At 42.6% G+C, this 24,405-nt stretch overlaps 1 protein-coding gene across 1 annotated transcript in view; it reads right to left on the minus strand.

Annotated features, from left to right (window-relative positions):
- Nucleotides 1-1,171: 1,171 nt before the first annotated feature.
- LOC147729881 (uncharacterized) overlaps nucleotides 1,172-24,405 on the minus strand; it is a 166,950-nt gene continuing 143,716 nt past the window's right edge. Inside the window, exons 6-7 of the mRNA XM_086954794.1 lie at nucleotides 10,541-10,636; nucleotides 1,172-3,861 (exon numbers count right to left, since the gene is read on the minus strand). Coding sequence (XP_086810920.1) covers nucleotides 3,155-3,861; nucleotides 10,541-10,636 — 803 coding nt within the window. The 3' untranslated portion in view covers nucleotides 1,172-3,154. The remainder of the gene's footprint in view (nucleotides 3,862-10,540; nucleotides 10,637-24,405) is intronic.

A 24,405-nucleotide genomic window follows, 5' to 3' on the forward strand; every position in this document is an offset into this window, starting at 1 on the left:
CCATGGGGAAATTCTATGCAAATCTATACACAACAGAAATATCAGATCCGAGGGCCCAACAGGACTACCTACAAGAGGTACAGTTACCACAAGTGAACCAGACACAAAATGAAATTTTGGGAGACTCCATCACAGAAGAAGTGGCAATTACCTCTCTAAAACTACATAAAGCTTCAGGGTCAGATGGCCTCACTGCACACCTCTATAAAACGTACATCCAGGAATTGATCCCCACCTGACTATTCTTTTCAACCACATATTAACATCAGGGAAGGTTACACCAACCATGGGTAAAGCGGTGATTTCGGTACTACTAAACCCAGGCAAAGAGCCTCGAAATTGCAGGTCCTACCGCCCATTGTGCTACTAAATCTAGACGGCAAACTTTACTCTGAAATTCTAGCGACACGTTTAGAGAGCTTACTACAAGCTCATCCACCCAGACCAATAAGGATTTGTTAAAGAACGCCAAACGCATGACAACATGCAAAGGGTAATCTACCTTATCGAGAAGGTCAATAAGAAAAAGGTCCAAGAAGTCCTACTGTGTTTAGATGCCGAGAAAGCGTTCAATCGTGTGGATTGGCCCTTTTTATTTAGTACCCTCAAGAAATTCGTTTTTTTTTTGCAATTCCTTCATTAAAATGATCTCTGCAAATTAGTCGGCGCCATCCTCTAGTGTAATGGTTAACAGAGTGAGCTCTGACATTTTCACCCTCGAGAGGGGAACGAGATAGGATGTCCTCTGTCCCCTCTTTTATTTGCATTGAGCATCGAACTCCTTCCTGGCGGCAAAGATTAGAGCTAACCAAGGCTTCAAAGGCATTTATTTTGAGTGGACAGAGCATAAGATATTACTCTTTGCCGATGATATTTTAATGAATCTTTCGGACCCTCAGAACTCCCTTAAGGCACTGTAGGAAGAACTCCAAGTATTTGAACCTATCGCAGGCTTTCACATTACCCTGACCAAATCTTTCATTCTGAATTTGACCCTGGCACGGGGAGAAGTGGAACAATTAAGGACTCTCACCCCCTTCAAATGGGCTCAGCTATTTAGGAATCATCTTAACACCCCAAATATCTATTTTATTCTCGGTCAACTTTCCACCTCGATTACAGGAACTGCAAGGGGATCTGAAGTGCAGGGCCCCTTTATATCTGTCTTGGATGGGCAGGATTCAAACAATTAAAATTGTAGTATTACCTAAGATTTTGCATCTCTTTCAAAGTTTGCCAATCCCTATAGAGAGGGAATACTTTAAGTCCCTGCGATCCCCTTTAACGAGATTCGTATTGCAAAACAAAAAAGCCTGGTTACACTATAAACTTCTTAGATGGCCCAAAGACGAAGGTGAACTAGCCATGCCTGATTTCCTCTGTTACCACAAAGCATCTCAATTACAGGTCTTAACTGAATGGTCACAGAGGGAATCGGACAAACACTGGCTACATATGGATTGGGCAATAGCAGGCAGGATCATATGGGATCTTTTATGGAAACCAAAGAAGGACCGACCATACAACACCTATCTCAGCACCCCAAGAGGTACAGCTTTACAAGTTTGGGACAAAGTTGTTGGGGCAGCAGAGTAGACCACGTTCCTTTCGCCTTTTACCCAGATACATTTTAACCCAGCCTTTCCCCCAGCTCAAGAGCAAGTGCCCTTTGAGGTAGGGAGGGAGAGGTGTTGTCGGATTCTCTCACAGCTCTTACATAACTGGGATTTCCTTACCTTTGAAAATTGCAAAAGAGAGTTTGGCTTAACAGATAATGAACACTATCATTGCCTACAATTGCAACACTGGGCCCTACAACCAGAGGTGAGAGAGGCGCCTACAATAGATCTGACACAAATTGAGCAATTCTTGAAAGGGGCAAGTGAGAGCAGAGACAATCTAATTTCTATATTTGCCTCTACTACATACTCTATCCTTCCCTTGACCATGCTACATATCCTTTTGGGAACAAACACTTGGGCACAAAATACGAGATAGCCAGTGGAAGGCACTATGGAAAGATATAGTACGACACAACCGCCATATGGATATGGGAACTGCCCACTATAAATTGCGTTATGACTGGTACCTTTATCCCTCGAACCTACATAAACTTTTCCCCAGTACATCAGAGCTCTGCAGGAGGGGATGCGGGCTACGAGGGGACTTCCAGCATATATGCTGGGACTACCCTACGATTCGGTCTTTCTTGGCTGAGATTCTGGCACAGCTCAAAGATATGCTCGCCTACTCTCTACCACTCACCCAGGAATATGTCCTTCTGGATAACTCCTTATGTCACCAGGCACGATCAGATCAAGCAGTAATTTTGCTAAGCCTGGGAGCAGCTAAGCTGAAACTTGCAGGGGTATGGAAGAAAAAAGAGGCTCCCACTCTAACACAATGGCACGCAAAACTCTGGTATTCCATCACAATGGAGAGAATGAGCTCGATCTTTCTGAATGGGTTTAAGAACTTCGAATATGTCTGGGGCCCACTAGTTTCTTACTTGTCAAAAGGTCTCCTGCTTATTACTTGCCCCAATAAGACCAGAGCATTACACCTATTCCAGATTTGAGGTGACACATCACTACGGTTAAACCCCATCAATAACGTTGTAATAGATACCACTCCTGAGTACACTGTGTTTCTTTTCTTACCTTCTCCTTTTCTCTCTTTTACTTTCTGGGGGTTTATTTTGGAATTAAGGGGCTGTGGGGGGAAGGAAGGATGGGAAGTAAAAGTGAGGCTTTCAATGGGAGTTAGATAAGTTGATATTGTTGTTAAAGGGAGCAGATTGAAATCGAAACGTGACATCCCGTGATATGACCTACGCGGTAACTAGTAGTCGATTCTCAACAGAAATCCATGGGACACATTTGAGATGTTACATGTCTCCCAAAATTAAAGCTTATGTTGTTGTATTTTTCATAAATGAAAATAAAATAGTTTCTTGAGAAAAAAAATAATCAACAGTGTGCCTCTTGTGCATGCACTTTGTTCCAACCCATGCATAGTTGTTTGCACGGCCTCCTTTTTCCCCACTCTGGAAAGTATCCTTTACAAGAAGTCTCACTGGATGAGGGTATTCTACTCAGACATGAGAACAGAGTTCAAATTATTTAGTTGTCCTTCTTTTCATGATCTTCTCTCACTATTCGAGCTCCTTCTCTCTCATGTGTGTTCGCTGATGTTTCATAAGGTGTGGAATCTGTCTGAAGTTTCTCCCACATGTAACACAGGAGTATGGTTTATCGCCAGTATGAAGTAACTGATGTGTCATTAACGTATGTGGACGTCTAAAACTCTTCCCACACTGAATACATATATATGGTCTCTCTCCAGTATGAATTCGCCGATGTCTTATCAATGTTTGCGATGTTTTGAAACTTTTCCCACAATCACTACAATTATACGGTCTCTCTTGATCTTTGTTCAAATTTGACGAGAAGCTGATAACCTTCATGCAGTCACTGCATAAATTTTGCTGCTGATGGTTGCTTATTAGCTGATCTGTAATCATGCTAATTGGCTGGTTAGAACACCTCCCACACCTGCTACATATACACATTTGTAATGCAGTGTTTATTTCTTGAGTGCGCTCCATCTTAGATGATTCGTTCAGACTCGTCACAGATTCGGTCACTGTATATGGAGTCTGACATTTTTTGTTATCATTATCTTCAGGAATGGGGTTGAAGATGCTTTTATATTCGGTGTAGGCATATGAGCTTTCCAGTGGGCACATCTTCTGATGACTCTTTGGTTTCTGACTCGTGCTTCTCCCAAAATCACAAGTGAGTTTTCTTTCCCAATCATTTGCTTCCTGCTGTTTAGTAGAATTGATTGGGCCGTTCAATCCTTAGAAAAGACAAGAAAGTAGCAATATTGAAACAATCACCTCATAAATACCACTGAATCTACTATTATTATAACAAATCTAATCTGTTTAGAGTATACAAAAAATACAGACATGAAGTGCAGTACTAGCAAGGGAGGAAAAATTGAAACATGACAAAAACTGCTCCATACGAGCTGTCTACATTAATCCATGTGCTCACCAATGTGTCTCGAGCAATTATTTTTGCAAATAGTGTTCAAAACATATATTTGTGGGAAGTCTCATCTAGAAGATGTGTGAAGTCACAAAGTTTGGGAACAGAGAGGTCAGGAACACATCGATAAATCGTAGTTAGTGGTTTATAACAAAGTGACTTACAAGTTGATCTTTGCAAGTTCTTTTTCTTGAACATGAAATATTTACATATGAACAAATGTCATTGTGCACCATGAAAATAAAAATGAAAGGTAAGGCATGCCGAATAAACACACTAACCAATGAAAGGGCAGCAGAAAGCCCCTCGCACCGGTATGGTTGGGGTAAACGAGTTACAGCTTCTAAAATGCAAAATGGGAGTGGTTTTCAGTCATAGTGAAGTTTACAAAAGATCACCAGAAGTGATTTGCAAGGGACAGATTCAGCTAAGTTAGATTACAGTTTGGAGCCAGGGGTAAGCAGTAACCGTTTGATGTAAAACGATTTTAACTGGATATAAATATAGTTAATAGTTGAACCACTAAATTCAAAGGATTGAGAACAAGAAATAAGTCACAAGTGATTTAGGAAATCAGAAAAATCTTGGGAATAAAGTTACTGCTGATTTATGTGCACAAGATATAGTGATGAGTCCTCAATCAGATAAATAAGATGTAAGGATAGCAACAGAAAACTAGAAGGAAATGGTAAAGAAAAAACAATTACTTCCATCAAATCCTATCAAACATGGGTGTGTCCAAGGTAAGCCTTTGTAGGCAGAATTCACATCAGTGCTTCAGGATACCATGAATTTATATGGAGCTCATTTATATAGTTCTTGATTATCCTGGAAAACTAGGATGGATACCTATGCTGTGCAACAATGTTAAAGTAGAATGACTATGGTGAAGAAACATCTAGGTCAGTTGTAATGGCACCTAAATACACAGATTTCTCAGTAGACTGATGTAATCTGAAGGTCGGAGATTTAAATCTTGCTCGTACTACTCAACCTTTTAGCTTTCTGAGGCTGATAAAATTAGTAATTTTAAATTGAACAATGGAAACTCCAACAATAATTAAAGACCTGGATGATAAAGTGCTATACAAGCTACCGTTTTTAATTAATATTGTTATCAAGCAAATCATTTACACAACCTGCTAAAATACTGAGCAGGTACTGAATCCAGGGCCCTTCTGTTTTCATTAACCATACTCTCAAAGGCCCTCGGAGTGCCTGTTGTAAAAATAACTATATTGACTATATCGGTTTATAATTAGGCTAGAGTTTTTAGGCCACAGGAGGTTACATGAGCAGTTTCTTTCAAGACTGTAGTGCACACACTGTATACGGTGTTAATAGTTACATGCTGCTCAATCAGAAGGTTTACAACACTGACACAGAAGTAACGTTCCTATTTGTTTTACAATGCAGAATTGATTCTGCAATATTCATATTTCAGTTTAAGGTTTTAGTGTTAAACCATACTGGTGCACAGGCAAGAGAGTTCAAGGTGGGTGGTGGCCCTGTCAAAAGTAAATATACCCATCGCAAGGCTTATGTCCGTCTGCTACACACCAACATGTGACGATACGCCATCTTGGAATTAAGATGGGGAACTACAATGTGTAGGGTTCCATGGTCTGTGTGGTCTTCTAACTCTGAGCCTAATGTAGATATCAGCCGACTGGTTACTCCGTCAAAACAGGGATGGATATCCCGTCTTCCGAAATATAAATCTTGTAGGTTATTATGTGATTTATATTTTGGCAGTTGGGATATCCGTCCTTGTTGTGACTAAGTAACCGTCTGCCGATATCTGAATCAGGCCCTCAGGTACATAATTCAACCTCGTTACACCACAGCTGAGAGCAAGTCTCAAACAAGGGTCAACAAATTCAAACCGTGCCACTAGGTAGGGCTGTATTGCAACCATATAGCACTCACTGACAACAACTTGTCTTCTTGAAGAGCCTTTAAGGAATCGGTTTCCAAACTGTCTTATCCAACTTGCATCCTACAGTGAACTCACTGCGCAACCGCATCAAATGGTCTTTGGTAAATAATGTGCTTAATAAACCTTTTAACATAACATATATACATAGGCTGTCTTTCCACAAAATACTATTTTACAGAATGTGACTAGTGGGTTGAAATATCATGTGGTATGGAAGGGTAAATTGGTTATAAATATTTACTTGTAGCCAATTTACCAGCCTTCGAATAACCATGCATTGCTGCAATGACAACCATAATGGACTGATTATTAAAAAAAGAGCAATAGGCGAGAGTAACTCTGGACCTCAAACTGAAAGGCTTAAACAACTCTACGTTTCAAGTATAGTTTGCCTGCAAACTCTCTCGGCCCATTTTCAAAGGCCTTCCCATTAACAGCACCCTTTTTAGGTCTTGCGTGGCGTAGGCTGCGCACATGCGCAGTCTCGCTCGCGAGATTTAATGACTGAGTAGCGAGGGTTAATTCCGCCCCTCTTCCCCATTGGCTGGCCTTCTAAACGACGGCCAGCCATTGGAGAAGAGGTCTCAGTGTCGTCATTCTCTCCATCTAAGCCCCGTCCTTTTCGTATTGGGGTCGTGTTTTTTAAGTTTGTTCTACCCTGTTCTCCATTGGCTGGAATGGTAAACAACAAGTCAAAAACGCGCGTGTTGTTTACATTCCAGCCAATGGAGAAGAGGGGAGAAAGAAAAACAGGCCCCCCCAGTCTGAAAATGACGGGGCACTAAATCCTGAGGACGGGGGAGTAGGTGGGAAGAACAGTAACAATACGTGTTTTCACTTGAAGGCAGACCTCGAGTTTTTCGCCCCGGTCGGCATACTTGAATAACCACTAAACAACATTTGCAACCCACTATTTCCGGGTCTCTGGGGGTGGGGGAGACAGAAACCTCAATTTAGAAGAACCGCATCACCCTCTGTACCAAAGTGCATTCCTCTGCCTGTTGAAGCCTGTGCTGGATCCGCGCGCCTCTGCTGAGGTCAGCCGTCGGGAAAGCAGATAGGCCCGGCCCACCCTGAAGGTGTGGGAGGAATGTCGTGCAGCCGTGTAACGGCATGTCTATCATGCAGCTCGCAGTCCCCTCACACCGCAAGCTCAGAACCCTCCCTACAGGCCGACGACTATGCAGTGGGTTTCAGTCAGTGGCGTTTACAGACGCCCCAGTTTGCGTGAGGTGTACACGTGCCGCCTCCAGCCCCGTCCGTGAGGTCTGGTGCCCCTCACAACGACCCGCCCGTCGGCGTTTAGGAGAGCGAGGCTTTACTTGAGCTCCTGTGAAGTCGAGGCCTGGGCCTGCTGCCTTTTCGCTGCCTAGCCCATCAGACAATGTATTTATTTATTTTTAACTGTAACCAGCAAACTAATTGTCAAAACTGATTCCTAACAGATTTTCATTTATATCAACAACCAAACAAATCCCGCACTCCGCAAAGTAGGTAATTTACTCAAAGCTAAAGTTATAATGGCTACATCGTAACTTTACTAGTTACATACACCTGAGCATTCTCATTACAGCTTTAACCAGAATTATCCATGGATACTCCTAGCAGGGGCGTCATGCTGCCACTGCAGTGCAAGGGCCTTCCAAGGCCTGTGACGGACATCTGGGCGATGTGGGAGTATCCAGGCCCCTCTCCACATTCTGTATGGGGACACTGATTCAGAGAGCGCGACCCCTCCCCCGGGCTCTTTTAAACTGTCTCATTATGGAGCAGGTATCCGGCCTCCGACCTGAGCACAATAAATCCCTGCGGGAGGGGCTTCCTCTCACTGAATAAGGCTTCTGGTTGCACAATAGTAGTCCTGTGACCCCCAGCCTGCAAGTCCTCCCCTCTCCCGCTCCATACTGCAGGCTCACATCCTCTCTCGGGGCACAGGAACCCCTGCCCGTGTCTAGGGACAGAGTCCCGCTATTGCCAGGCCCAAGACAGTGACCTATAGGCCGTTCCTCCAGACCAGAGTTCTTCAAGCTCCCTCTGGATTCCTCTGACTTTCACGGGCTCTCAGTCAAGGGCAAAATATCACTGCCGAGGGTGGGGTCTTTATCCGTCCCTGGGACCTTTAAGAGAAGGACAGCGACAAAGTCAAATGTCAGGCAAAGCGGAAGTGACATCGCATCATTTGGGAAGACCTCTTGACCCACCCATAATCTTGTACCAGTCTCCTCTTCATGCAGAGGAATTATGGGATGGAGCGGATTTTCTAGAAAGCAAGCAAGTTCCTTAGCTCTCACCCTCTTCACTCCTGTCGGGGCCTTCAAGACAGATGAGACCAGGTGAAGAAAGAGCAGTGTGTGGCTCTGTGTGTGTGTGGCTCTGTGTGTGTGTGGCTCTGTCTGTGTGTGTGTGGCTCTGTGTGTGTGTGTGTTCTGTGTGTGGCTCTGTGTGTGGCTCTGTGTGTCTGTGTGTGTCTATGGCTCTGTCTGTGTGTGTGTGTGTGTGTGTGGCTCTGGGTGTGGCTCTGTGTGTGTGTGTTCTGTGTGTGGCTGTGTGTGTGTGTGGCTGTGTGTGTGTGTGGCTCTGTGTGTGGCTCTGTGTGTGTGTGTGTGTGTGTGTGTGTGTGTGTGTGTGTGACTCTGCGTGAGTGTGTGTGTGTGCAAATGCAATAGGTGTCGCATTTGCGAGAGATTAAGCTATTGGCATTGTAAATGACAATGCCATTTATTTATCGATTTTCAAAACCAACGCATAAATAAAGTTTGTCATTTACAATGCCAATAGCTCTAACTTTTAAAAAAGGCGAGACCGTTGCATTGTAAATGCTTGTTTCCTTAGTCTCTCTTATCTTCCTTTTTTCTCTCTGTTCCCCATTTTCTGGCTTGATGTTAGTCAAAGCTGCCATTTTGACTCATTCAGCGCTGAAGGAGTCATTTAGTTAACCTCCTATACCACTGTACAAATGATTAAATACATACATTTAATGCATTCACTTTCTAGGTGAGCTAGTAATCGTTAGCCTTCATTGAGTATGCAGGCCATTACACTTTTCTACCATTGTGGTTTAAATATCGATATTACAAAACGTCAAGCATAATTGAGCTTCAATGGCACTAAACGGAATGAACGGAATGAAGCTGAATTCAGACAAGACGGAGGTCCTCATCCTCTGCTCAACCCCCTCAGCCTGGGACGACTCCTGGTGGCCAACATCGCTAGGAACAGCCCCAGAACCCAATGACCACGCAGGCAACCTGGGGGTCATCCTCGACTCTGCCCTCTACATGACCAGGCAGGTCAACGCCGTCTCCGCTTCCTGCATCAACACTTTCCGAATGCTCCGCCGGATCTTCAAGTGGATCCCCTCCGACATGAGAAGAACCGTCACCCAGGCTCTCGTCACCAGCAGACTGGACTACGGGAACGCCCTCTATGCAGGAACAACAACCAAGCTCCTGAGGCGGCTGCAACGCATCCAGAACGCCTCGGAACGGCTGATCCTCGACGTCCCCCGACGCAGCCACATCACACCCCACCTGAGAGGCCTGCACTGGCTCCCCGTCAACAAGAGGATCACCTTCAAACTCCTCATCCAAGCACACAAAGCCCTACACAATGCCAGACCAGCATACCTCAACGACGACTCAGCTTCTACACCCCCACCCGCAGCCTTCGATCTACCAACCTCGCCCTAGTTCACGCATCTGGAAAACCACCGCCGGTGGCAGATCCTTCTCCTACCTCGCCACCAAGACTTGGAACACTCTCCCTACGACAGACCCAGGACCTGCTGGCCTTCAGAGGACTTCTCAAGGCCTGGCTTTTCGATCAGTAGCAGCACCCCCCCCCCCCCCCACCCCCCACCAGCGCCTTGAGACCCTCACGGGTGTGTAGCGCGCTTTACAAATGTAATGATTGATTGATTGTTTGATTGAACCCAGATAAAGCAAACATCCTGAGTATTCGAGAGGTCAAATCCTAGATCAAAAACATTACTGGAGTGCCAAAAACATAAACTGAATATTAAATAACACCCTGAACGTCTGATACATCTCTATAAAACTGTAGGACAACATACATTGTTTTACCTAGATACGATTACAGCTGTAGGACTGGCATGATCTATACAGGGCTGCTACACAGTTGCCCTAATTAGTTATTGAAAGATCAATTTTGGAACTTGCCTCAACCGTCCTATCACCAACATGGATCAACAAAACTGGCTAGGTATGACATTAATCCAATGTAACATTGATAGAAGAATGAAAGCTCTTTGAATTCGCAGAAAAATAATATTTCAGTCAAAAGCGATGCAATGACCGTTTTATACAGGTTAGAGTTTCTATAATTCTGATTATACAATTTATGTCATAAACCCTTCCTGTGTGAATTTGAAATCCGAGAACAGTTAAAAGATAAAGGCAAAGAGATGCAATCTTATAATCTCCTTCCCTCTGATAAGAAGTTCTCACAGAGAGGATAGTTAACATTGAGGGAACTTTCTTGATCATCAATGACCTCAACGGAACTACTGTTAAAAGATATTACTCACCCAAGTTCATGCTCTCAATCGGTTGAGCTTCCCGGAAATATTTTCTTTCTTCATTTAAACATCTGTGCATAGCTTGAGGTCTAACAAATGCATTATCTGAAGGCGAAAAAAAAAATGATCATGTATTAAAAAACCCGACAATTGTCAAGCAGGTGATCTAACTTAAAAGATTGTAATGTGGCCCTCAGCCTTTTATCTATAGGAATGATTGCAAGGGATAGTAAATCCACATCTACTCAAGTTAATACACAGAGCTTCAGTAGTATAATATTGTATCAAGTTACATTGTATTTCAAGGTCACTATTTCATACTTTGGCTTGTTTCAACCCACATTATTAATCCCAAGACACAAGTCCATGCGAAATGAGTAAGCAGTAGCATTCCAGTTTGTGAAATTGTTCAGCTTACGGAGATCAACATGCATCTAACGGGCAGAAATAACAAATAATATGCTAGTTATGACAGGCAGTCTCTCAGATGGTTTGAATAGCAGCCACAGAAGTACTCTGACACATATGGGAGTACTATAAGAGATCATCAACACTGCTGTACTTTATTTTAAGTTTAAAGAAGTCTTAAGGCTCCTTATCTGGGAATCTGACGTTTGCTGTGGCTTTCACATAATGTATTGCACCTGCTCTGCATTATATGCAATGCAGCTTCTTAATTTGGGCATTACATAACTAAATGTGGTGACATTACCAGGGACGTGGAGGCGAACTAGTAAGAAAAGAAACATAGATTACGTCTATTTTGGATGTTACTACCCGTCCTTGAAGCATATTTGAACTCACCATTGTTATGTTTTGTACTTGTTGAATACTGAAAAATCATGATTAGCCTTGAGAAAGCCCTGGCAAAACTTGCCACATAGGGCGAAACACGTGTCGGCTGTTCGTCTTTTCACAAAAAATAAAGTTCTGCTCTAATAAAGAGCCATGAAAAGCGTGAAAACTGTGTACAACGGATCTACAAAGTGGTGAATTCTAATAAAATGATGATCTCTATCTAAATCAATTTGGACTTTTGGCTTTATATTACAAAAAGGAATTATCCATTTGATCTAAAACGTGATTCCCTGCAAGGGAGGAACACACACTCATACCCCTACTCTCATTTATCAATACAAGGCTGAAAGAGTCCAGAGCCTCGAGCAAAGTTCCTCCAGCAAAGTTCCTCCAGCATCATAGGTATCAAAATCCAGATTCAGGTTCTCTGGACCTTTCCTCATTGTCTTGATTTACGTTGAATTATGTTAAGTAGCTAATTCATGTGATAAAAGGTACTGTACTCTATGTTCAAACCTCTCTCTCTTCTCTGTAGCGGTCAAAGACCAAGTGAACAAATCAAGCATATCTGTGATCACAACAGTGCTTATGCCCCCCACCTCTCCTGAAACACACCCATTTACAGCATCCTCTTTTTTATTTTAATTGAGGATATTGAACAATATTTTTTGTAATGCAGTGGCCTCACTTGTTTTGCTTTCACTCGTGGGTCTCACTTATGCACAAGTCATTAGAAGCAAGTGATGTGTTCCTGCCGATCCCATTTCTTGAACATCAAGAGTTTTGCCAAAAGTATCTGGACCCCAGTCATTGCTGCCATATTATAGCACTGATTTCTTTTCAGCTTGGGACTCTGACAGTCCAGTTATACTGGTGGGCATAGCACATCCCTTTCATAAATTGCAGGACTTTACATAATGTAAGCAAATAAAGATCTATTTCAAAGCTAACCATTCCCAGGATCCGTTTTGTCCAAACACCAGACCCCAACATAGAAGTACTCTTAGTTAAAGGGTGGATCGCTCTAGTGAGTGCTCTAATGGGGATGCCCAAACCTTACACAGTCAGAGGCCAGGATCTCTGTCAAGATGATCTCAAAACCCAACAGCAGAAGTCATGATGAAACAGTTTCACTCCAAAGTTTGCTCTAAAGCCTAAAACCAACATTTGTCTTGATACAGACTTATTGTAGCAATACATTGGTGCTTCCAAGAGATAAAGCTCTGCTGTTGCCACAACCAAAGCAATTAGTTCTTCCTACAAAATTGTAAATTAAAATGTCTGAGGGAAATTCTTAGGATAGTAGGAGGATCTCATGTGAGCAAGAAATCTGTGGAGTATGGCTGTGTGAAAGCACTAATCTCTAAAGTGTTTTGTGTGACAACCTCCAAAGTGCATTGTGACTTACCCTTATGCATACATGGTGTCTCTCTAGCTAGAGTTTGTGCCATGATTCCGCTAGGGCTCACGTTACTGGTGATTGCCTTTGGTTGCCTTCATAAACATGAAAGGTCTTGAGGCAAACTACTGCTCAAACTTCGGCCCTAAATACGAAGTTGAAATCTGGGCCATTACAGGTTGTGCACATCTGCTCATCTGGTGAGCTTTCACTGCTGTTACAATTATCTCATTATTATTATGATCACTTGTCACTATCAATGCGTTAAATATGTTGTGCTGCTTCTGCACATAATACCACCAGGATTATTTGACCTACTGTGATTACACTGATTTAATAACTACCTCGAACTATAAACAATGTTTATTGATAACAATCTTCCAAAAAGAATAATATATTATAGTCAAATAAAAACTATAGATTAACATCCAATGACAAATATGACTGAAATACCATACAGCGTTAAAGAAACGCATTTAATATGTACTGAACAGATTAAAATTGTGTAGCCTTTAACAATCAGTTACCATTGCCGGCAGACAAACATACAGTACAGTCTCCTGTGGATTCATTTTAGTATTTTGTTTAAACATTTTCTTTAAAAAACAGCACAATATTTAATTTTATTTTGGACAAATGAGCAGAACATGCTTAAGATGATGTACATTAGCAATACAATAAATACAGGCAGATCAGATCCATGAGCTTCATACCACTTGCTTTTTATAAGGGTTCAATGGTAAATAATCAGCATGTAAATCGAGAAAGAACTTTCTCAATAATTTATGAACAATAAAATGTATGGTTGATTGATAAATATAATAGCTGAGTCACTAACTAATGTCATACGTTTTAGACAAGCAGTGTTCTTTATTCTAGTTATTACTCAGATCTTGCATCCAGGACTTAACCTGCAGTAAGTCATAACAACCTGCAATTATATAATTTACAGTTAAAAGGACTTCAAAGCAAAGCTCATGTTTTTCCTAAAGGTGTATTGAGAAGATTGATAAAGTTCCAATTCATGTTTAATCAGGTTAGTGAGAGCATTTTGACTGGATTGGCTTGTATCGAACAAAAACTTCAACATATCACAACCTCAAGTGGTTTCCCTGAAATACAAATTAAGCCTAATTCTAATGTTACTACGGGTGTGGGGAGGCTTTTCCTTACTGATACAAGGGACTTGAGAAGTTTGTCCTCAGTTTTGTTTAAAAAGTCATGAAGCATACATGCCATGTAGGAGTATTTGGGGAATTTTCAAGTGAATACACCAGCAAGAAGTCATCTACATTGTTTTACTTGTGGCACAATATAGTGCTCTCAGCCTGGCTATGTGACATTTTATTTAACTAACCACATGATTTATGTCTGACATGACAAATTCTCGAAAAATACCATCTCAAAATTTGTAACATGTCTGACCCTTTAGATTGCAGATGGACCTTCAGCCAATTGGAAGGTTTCCTTTTTATAAAAAGATGCAATAATAACGATTATCATTGTAAACGTGTATTTTCAGGAAATATTTTTGTTATGTTATGTTATGTTATGTTATAAGTACTTGTATAGCGCGCAGCTGCCCCAGCTAAGGGGCGTCCCGGCGCTTTAGGGAATATTTCTGTAAATCTTTAAGGTTTGTGATTGATTTGTAATTACTACAACATCTGCGTATAATAAAACAATTAATTGGTGCCTACTGACTGGTGGAGAAAATGTTCTTGCCCTTTGTTAAATTACAGAAAGGTCAATAGTTTAGAGGTATAATGGCAATATTGCCAATATGCAATCCTGCTGAAGGCCTTTGAGCTAACATTTGTTTATGAGCCTCTATATGAACCTACAAGTATTGGATAACATGTACCCATGCATACACATAACGCACAAATAAAACCAAGCTCCCACTGAAAACAGCAACGTCCTTCATCATCCAGCCATACCCACGACACACAAATATCTTTGTAGCATCAAATTCATTGTACATTCACATCAACCAACACGAACCATTACTAAACTAGACACTCTAAACTAACCATATACAACTAAGCAATGATACACATCAGATGGATGGAAATCCCAGAATCATACACAAATTGGAAAAATAATTAACCTGCAAACACTCCCAAGTAACCCTCAACGTGAGGCTGTCACCCTTAAACATTTAGAAGTAAATTTTCCAAAAATGTTTTTCTGGGCCCAGTAGTTAAATACTGCTTAGGAGAAATTAAAAAGGAGATTTTCAGTTCATATGAAAAGTGAAAATTTAAAAAAGTCATAAGCTTTATCTCATGAAAAAAAATATAGGGTTCAGCAGAGAAGCAAGACTGCAGGTTCCTTAACCTGGTAGGATTACACACATGGCCCTGCGCTTTTCCAGTTTAATGTCACTGAATGCCACTGTTTTATCAGTGCTGGCTCATACAGCACATGAAACAATGTTTCCATCTCAAATCGGGTGCGGAAGCACAATTAGATGAATTAAAACATTTTTTTTACCAATGACATAGTCTAAATTCTTATTGGTGCAAGTGTCCAGCATATGGTATCCACATAGCTCCACTTCAAAGCAAAACGTAACAGTGCAGAAAGCAGAAGACAACACATAGTTTTGGATGCCAATAAATTGGCTAACGTTTCATTCTAGATCATAACCTAATCCATTAGCTTGTGTATTGGGGGCTGGTTGGTTCCTTTCAGGGAGCCTAAAAAAGGCTGATTATCTCAATACAATCAATGTGATTGTAGGCTTGCGCTTAACTAATAAGGAGGTCTACATCTGCAATTAATGGTGCGGTTTGTGCAATAGACCCGTTGCCTGAAGAAAAAAAAAACTTCCCCACCAATATAAAAGTAAAGGGTCAAACATTGCCTCCATCAGCTGTTAACTCCTTCTCCCAAGAGTTTAGGTCCTTGTCCATCCATGACATAAAACAATAGAACTGACTGTTGTTTATAGAAGGTGAAGCCTGAACTGGTCCAAAGAGCATCACCACTACTTCACCCAGCAAATACATTGTAGACAGTAGCCAGAGGCATGGTGGACAGTGTGGTATTGGGCTAGTTGGTGTGTGTCGTGTGAGGGTCGCGTGAGGCAAGTGGAATATGTGCGGTAAGAATGTGGAGTCAGTGATTTGGGAGTAAAATGTTGGGATCGAGATTTGAAGACTGATGTCTCCGGTGTCGCTTATGCCATACTACTAATAAAGAACCTACCATCAACGACTTATCGTCTGGAGACTGCTTTTTCACAATGGTGACGAGTTGGGAGTAAACGCGGCACCGGTGACTCCTTGAAAATCACCATATATCCTGAAATCTGCGATTTCGATAAGCTGTGCTTTTTCCGGATTTGTTGACTGAATTCCGGCGATCCTAGTGCGTACTTCAGCGTTGTTCTGGGCGACTCCATTGTCAATTTTAGGTGGCTTATCTACTGGTTTCTGGAGGTTGCGGAGTGCTGGAGTGTGACATCAGTCAAGGGACGCCTGTGTTGCAGCTTCAACGTTCCCATAGCAACCAAAGGAGTTGATGCAGTTAGTTCTGTGGATTGTACGTCATCCCGTTGAGTTGCGTTGGCAGCCATTTTGGATTGGTTCAACTTCTGGAGTGTGCGTTATAACTTTACGGGCATCAGGAGACATCGAGTTAATTCTATGTGATCAGCTGTGCGTTAGTGGCGCTGCACTGCAATGAGACTATTCACAACGGAAGCTGCTACATGGCTCCTGCAACTGCAACGTTCCTGGAGTATCTATGGTGTACAGCGTTTTGCGCTGTTCCCTTGGGGGAACTGTTTCCATGGCTATTTTATTCGGTGACCGGCACACCTTATCACATGGTTACTTGGTGAGCTGGATTGCCGGTTCCAGCGATGTTTCCTGTGCTTGTCAATTTCGGTGACAGGCACACCTGATGTACATTATTCACATCATTTACAGCTTTGCCTCTCTGTGCAAAAATCTTTTTTTTGCACACTTGACTCTGGCGAAATTTTTCTGCAACCATTAATTTAGACTTTTCTTTTCCTATTTAACCATCGAACTAGCAGTTCTTTGTATTTTTTAAATTTAGGTTGAGTGTACTATGGCAACCATTCAACCGCCGCCATTTATTTTAGCTGATTTAGGTGAACTTCATATTGCTTGAGATTTGTGGATTGATCTTTTTGAAGCGTATGTAGAAGTTCTTGAGGAGGAGTAGTGTTCAGAAGAAAGTAAATTAACACTTCTTAAACAGATTAGGTGCTGTGGGTTTGAGGGAATTTAAGAACTTACCGTCGATCGAGAATGCTGGTGACGTTGGGGTTTATCAATATGCGGTTAAACGAATGCAAGAGAGGTTTGGTAGGAAGATTAACGTAGTTATGGAGAGATTTACATTTTATTCTAGAGCGCAGAAAGAGGATGAAAGCATTGATCAAGGTGTGTCTGCTTTGAGAGGTTTAGCAGTAACATGTGAATTTGATAATATGACTTATGATGAAGTTCTTCGTGATCAAATTTTGATGAAGACTAAGTCTAAGAAAATTCAAAGGAAGTTATGGTTGTTTGGTGGTATTTCCTTGAAAGCTGCTGTTGATGTTTCCAGGAGTGTTGAAGTTTCGGATGAGTGCATTTGTGAGGTGAAGAAAGTAAAAAGTAAGGTGAGGAATGAAAAAAGTGGTTCTAACCAAGTGAGTGTTGTGAATAAGGATATCAAGATAAAAAGTAAAAGTGATATTAAGACGGGTGAGAGTATTCTAAACAGGAAATTTAATGAATAGCGAGAGTTTTTGTGTTCCATGTGTGGTTCCAGTAGCCATTTAGCTTATTCCAAATGCTGCCCTGCATTAACTAAAGTATGTACCACAAGCAAAAAGAAGGGTCATTTTAGTAGAGTGTGCAAGAGTTCAGGGAAGAAGGTTAATTTCATTTAAGATGTTGATGATTTGAATGTGATTGGAGAAGTGTCTAGTGTACATGATAAATCGGTTGATGAGGTGGGCAAGGCTAAACAATAGCCCACGTGCACTGTGCGCATTGATGGTGTGGAAGTGTGAACAATTGTGGACTCTTGCGCAAAGTATACCATCATGGGTAAGAATTTATTTGGAAAATTATGGCCAGGTAGATCATTGTTGGAGCCTGATGCAAGTCCTGGCACTTATTCCGGTCATAAAATCCCTTTGGGAGGTTTTGGGTGGGCAGATGTGAGTTTTGGACATAAGTCATGTCAGGGCAAGGTGTATGTTGCCAATAAGGGTGCTACTATTTTGGGTTGGCCACACATCATGGATTTGGGTTTAAAGATTGATGCGAGTTTGGAGTGCCCTATGTTTGTGGTACAGGGTGAGAAGGAGAGTGAGAAAATAAATGCCCATGCTGATTATTCTGAACTTAAGAAAATGTATTCTGATGCTTTTACTGATGGTGTGGGCAAAATGGTGAAATGTAAACATAAAATAATTTTGCGAGATGGTGTGTGCCCTATAAGTCAAAAACTTAGGAATGTTCCTTTTAATTATCGTGATAAGTTGGGGGACATTCTTAAAAAATTGTGCAAGGAAGAAATTATTGAGCCAGTAGAGAGCTCGGATCCGGTTTCTCCGGTGGTAATTCCCCTTAAGGCCAATGACGACCTACGTTTATGTGTGGACTTGAGGTGTTTGAACAAGACTATTTGGATCAATACATTTCCTCTTCCTAACTTACAAGAGTTAACGTCTTCTGTTGGTGGTGCTTCTTGGTTTTCTAAGATAGTTTTGGCAAGTGCGTATCACCAAATTGAATTGGATCAGGACTCAAAGCACTGCACAGCCTTTATTACTCCTGAAGCCATGTTTAGGTATCGACGTATGCCTTTTGGATTAGGCAGTGCTACAGCGGTTTTCCTGAGGGAAATTACAAGAATTTTGCATGGGATTGGTGGAGTAAAAGTCTTCCAAGATGACAATCTGATCTTCGGCAAAGATTAAGAATCCCATGCAAGTATTTACATGCAGTTTTGAGGGCTCTTAGGGAACATGGTTTAAACCGTTAGGAATGAGAAATGTGTATTTGGTGAACGTGAGGTTGAGTACCTTGGCCATGTTATATCCAAGGATGGTACATGACCTAAAATCAGTCATGTGAAGGCAATCTTATCTGTTCCAGTACCAAAGAACAAGGAACAGTTAATGTCCTTTTTGGGCCTCACTGAATTTTTCTCACGTTTCGCTGAGACTGGATCCAAAGTGGAACCATTGTGGGCTTTATTCAAGACAAATGTTATTTGTGTGGCATCAACAACAGAAACAATGTTTGGAAAATGTTAAGAAGGAAATGTCTGCCTTCAGATGATTACGTGTTGTCTGTGGACGCTTCTGGCTATGGTATTGGTGCTGTGTTTTCACAACATACTAAGAACGAGAAATGGCTGGTGGCATATGCTTCCCATACGTTGACATCATCTAAACTGAATTATTCCGTGATCGAGAAAGAATTACTTGCTGCTGTGTGGGCTGCTGAGAGATTTCGAATGTATGTGTGGGGGAGGAATTTCAAGATTTGTACTGATCACAAGCCTTTAGTGAATATTATGAGACATGAAGGAGGAAGGAACTGGTCTCCTAGGTTGGCCCGTTTAGCTTCTAAATTGCAAATGTTTAGTTATGAAATCGAATATATTCCTGGGAAGAAGAATCTGGGTGCTGATGATCTTTCACGGTTGCCTAGCATGGTTGCAACTGATGTGGTAGAAGATGTAAATAAGTCTGAAGTTGCTTTTACTTTCAAGGATATTTTGTCTATTGAAGATGGGGAGGAGGTAGTGTGTAATATATTGTCTTAAGAATCATGGTTGCATGAAATACATAAGAATTTTGTCTGAGAGAGGTTGAGAAGTGTATTGTGCGTGGTTGGCCGAGGGAATCTGCTTTAGGAGGAGAGTGTTCTGCTTTTTGGAAGGATAAGAAAGATTTGTGTTTATCGAATGGTATCATTTTGAGGGGACAAGAGTGTGCCTCCGTTAGGCATGCGTAATGGTATCATTGAGAGGAGTCACAAGGGTTATCGTGGTATGTCAAGTACCAAAAGGAGAATTATAGTGTTTTTGGTGGCCAGGCATTGATTCTATGGTCAAGGATTGAAAGATTTGTGGTGCTAGTGATAAGATGGCTAAACCTTTCTGTATACCCTTGAGCATGGTGGAGTTACCCAAGGGACCGAGGCAAAAAGTGCTGTTGATTTTGTGGGTCCATTTTCTGCGGTATCAGGGAAAGATTGTTAAGCTATCGTTTTGATTGATTATTACTCCAAGTGGCCAGGGGTAAGGATGGTTAGTAGTGTGACTACGGATGTGGTCATTGAATTTTTGGAAGATGTGTTTTCAACGGAAGGTGTACCGGAGATTTTGGTTTCGGATAATGGGTCCCAGTTGGTATCGGACAAGCTGTGAGAATTTTTAATGGAGATAGGTATCAGGCATGTAAGGTTGTCATTATATCATCCCGAGGGGAATGGGCAGGTGGAACGTTTCAATAGATTGGTTAAGGAAGCGATTAGGTAGGCTTTGAGTGCCTTTTTACCTTAGAAGAAGGCCTTGGTGACCGGTAAAACACCTTTTGAGGTGTTGAGAGGGAGGAAACCTTCAACTGTGTTGGTTCCTTGGCGGTTGAGGAAAAGGAATACTAGAATGAGGTCTAATGGAAGTGTGCTTGATAAGAAGAATAAATCTAAAGTTAAGGAGTTCATGGAGCCCACTGTTCGTTCGTGTGGTGGTAATTACCGTTGGCCTGTTGTTATAGTGGGTCAGATGGTACGTGTGAGAAATCCAGGAGGTGTCTTGAAAGGTATAGCTGTTTGGTCAGGGCCTTTGAGAGTGCAGAAGGTTTTGGGTAGTGCAGTTGAGTTGGAAGATGGTAGGAGATGGTAGGAGATGGAATCTTCACCAACATGTAACCACTGCACACCTCCTCAATAGGCACCATACCACCGGTTTTACTATTCCGACCATTACAGAAACTCCAGCCTGTTCTTAATTTAGAATTGTGTAGGTCTGTTTGTATGTTTCATGTCATTGTTATGTGTATTGTGCACATTCGTATGTCATCGACACCGAAGCGGGGCCAGCAGTGCTGTAGCTTGGTCAATAAGATTGGGAGAGGTGGGGGGCTGGAGAGCTTCAGATTTTCCAACAATCACACTGGCATGTAATGCTAAATACATTATACGATAAGCAGAGCGCATGAGAGGGGTTTAAGGGACAGTGGAAAGGGAGAGGAATGCAGATTGGTTGGGGCACTAAGAGAGAGAAAACAAAATATTTTGTAAAATAGCCAATATTTTTTTGCACTTTCAAAACAGAGGAAAAGTGTGTGTGTGCTTTCTTTGGCTGTGTGTGTGAAACATTCTAGGTGAAATCTGACAGACACCCTACCAGACTGTAAGCACCTGTCCCCAACTATTTACCAGAAAAGACATTTATTAGAGGGGGTGTAACACCCCAAACATTCCCCCTGAAGCTATGCCCCTGGTGGCTCGTGTATTGCTGTATGCTGAATGAGGAAGAGGTCAGTGCTTAGGAAGCCCTACATACAGCTGAGTGAAATATGTGGTGCCTGCCAATTCACCATCCACAAATGTTGATACATTCTATTTCTATTTTCTATTTAAAAGATTTGTAGAGCGCAACAGCTGCCCCAGCCAAGAGAGGCATCCCAGCGCTAACAGCAAATAGGTAACCACACGCAAAGAGGAACCAGAGCAACCTACACAGTGGGAAAGAGCAAAGTTTTAATAGCTTTCTTGAATTCGAGAAAATTGGTAAGGCCTTGAATATGAAGGGGCAGTGAGTTCCAGAGAATAGCCGCTCTGTATCGGAAGGAACGGCCTCTGGCCCGGGTCTTCCTAACCCGAGGGACCACTAGCAAATGTTGGCCCATGGATCGAAGCTGACGGGAGGGAACATAGAAAGCGAGCAGATCAGTCAAGATGTTAGGGGAAGCGAACTTCAAGATTTTAAAGGCTATGCAGAGAGCCTTAAACTCAAACCGTTGAGCCAGAGGCAGCCAATGAAGGTGACGGATTGTGCTAGTCACCGAACAGACTCTGCGCAGACCCAGATGGGCTCTTGCAGCGGCATTCTGAACTCTCTGTAGCCTGTGTACTTCCACCTTATTAGCCCCCAGATACAGAGAGTTCGCATAATCAAGCCTAGATGTAATCAAGGTCAGAATGATGATCTGTCTGGTCGGGGCATCAAAGAAACCCAAAATAGGTTTAAGTGCGCGCAACAAACCGAAACAGGTGCCCGCCAACTTTTTCCTTTGGGTCTGGAAACTGAGAGAGGTGTCCATCAAAACCCCCAAGTTTTTAACCGGTTTAGGAGGAGGGGTGTGCCTAGATTCGTGGGCCACCAGTACTCATTCCATAACCCATGATCCCTACCCACCAGCAACACCTCTGACTTGCTGGCATGCAGCTGGAGGCAGTTAGCTGTCATCCACCCGGCAACTACGGCAAGATCGCCTTGTAACTTAGAGGTGTCATGCTTAGAGTTGCTCGAGAGGGCTACCGCCAGCTGAGTGTCGTGGCATAGGAGACCCCAATCAGTCCTCTGCTCCTGGCTACTGAAGCCAAAGGTTGTACATACAAATTGAAGAGCAGAGGGCTCAGAGAAGAACCCTGTAACACCCCGTGCTTGATGGGAAAGGCAGACAAGCAGAAAGGGGGAGCAATCACCCGATAAGTCCTATCAGAGAGAAATGATGCTAGCCCCTTCAAGGCAAGGCCACCGATGCCAGCCTCTTCCAAACGGTGCAACAGAATTGCATGGAACACAGGGTCAAATGCGGCACTGAGATCCAAGAGGATCAGTGCTGATGTTTGTCCTGCGTCCAAAGCTGTCCGGAGATGCTCAGTCACCGCCAAAAGTGCTGACTCGGTGCTATGGCCGGGGCGAAAGCCATTTTGCGAGGGATCTAGAATATTGTTAAGGGTCAAGTGGTCTGAGAGAATGGAATTAATATATGCCTCCGTGATCTTTGCAGGCCATGAAAGCAATGAGATTGGCCTAAAGTTCTCTGTTTTTTTTTAAGTCCAATGAGGGTTTTTTGAGCAATGGAATCACCCTTGCTTGTTTCCATGCTGTGGGCACAACAGCTAAGCTGAGCGATTTATTGATCACTTGACATAGGAGAGGAGAAAAAGTTGGTAACATTTTCCTGAAATCATCCGGTTTCAGTGGGTCGGCCGGTGTGCCTGACTTAATGTTAGCGCAGAGGGCAAGTAAACGGTCCTGCTCAATCTGAGGGAAAACCTCTAAGGTGGCGATCGTGCCATTATTGGGTATCTCAGGGCAGCCGGTCTGGGCCGTGGAAAAACATTTGTAGATGTCTTCTACCTTTTAAAAAAGAACAAAGCAGGCTCCTCGCATTGCCTGTTCGAGGTAATCTGTGGCCCTACGGCCCCCTTCTGAGTTTTAAAACCTGAAACAATAGAGAAGATACTCTTAGCGGGATGATTGGTGATGTTACTAATTTCTTTCGCGTAAAATGCAGCACGCTAAGTATGGATAGCCTCATGATAAATCTTTACATCATCCCGATAGCGATCTTTGGATAACGAATCAAAGTCCCTTCTCCAAAACCGTTCACATTTTTTACAAGTTTTCTCCAGTACAGCTAATCTTTCATTATATCACGGGTTAGATTTAGAAGTGCGGTTCAAGGACCATTTAACTGGGATCAGCTTATCCAGCGGCTGATTGATCCAATCCGAAAAGGCTGAAGTAGCCTTGTCAGGATCAATCGGCAGGACCGGAACGGTAGCAGAAAGATGGACTTGGAGTTGATCCCAGTCTAATTTATGCCACGGGGCGTTTAAGAGAGAGAGTGTTGCCTAATTTGCGCACAGGTACAGTGCACTGGATAGCCAAGGGGACTAAAATGTGGTCAGACCAAACCATAGGGGCCAGCGTTTGGACCGTGAGGGACAAAATATTAGTGAAAACAGGGTCCTGCAGATGACCAGCCAAGTGTGTAGGGCCAGCTGACAAGCGAGCTAAATCTGCCACCAAATTGGCAACATCCACATCAAGGTGGTTATCAAAATGGAGGTTCAAGCCTCCTAAGACTGTACAATTAGAGGTATTGACCGCCAAAGTACTGTGGGGTTTCAAAAAGAGCTTCCATAAAAACCTTGGATGGGCCCGGAGACGATATATCAATAAACCAGTCATGGTATATTTAGGATTAAAATCAATTTTAAAACAAGCACATTCGCAGCCCAAAATGGGCTGTTTAATGAAGGTGCAGGGATAGCTGGTTTTGACAATAACCGCAATACCCCCACCTCTCGTTTCTCTATCAAAGGTATGAATAACATAGCCCTCCGGGACTGTCAGCTTTGGAAATGCCACCGAATCTTCAGTGAGCCAAGGCTCGGTTAACAACAGGGTATCAGGAGATTCAGTTTCCAACAGGTCATGGACATCAACACAATGTTTAACCAAGGAGCGGCAATTCAGATGGAAAATAATCCTGCTTTGCCTGGGGAAGGGGGGCAGGCATGTGGAACTACTGGGGTAATAGATGTGAAGCCACTGCATTTACAGCTGAAGGGACCCTCTAATCCCCCCAAACCGTGAACTTGACATCTAACAGACAGTGTCCTGACTGCTAACAGCTCATTCCGGGCATAAGTATGTTGCGATTTCGTAA

The sequence above is a fragment of the Lissotriton vulgaris genome, chromosome 2_1 (genome assembly GCF_964263255.1).
Source record: "Lissotriton vulgaris chromosome 2_1, aLisVul1.2, whole genome shotgun sequence".
Taxonomy (NCBI): Eukaryota; Metazoa; Chordata; class Amphibia; order Caudata; family Salamandridae; genus Lissotriton; species Lissotriton vulgaris.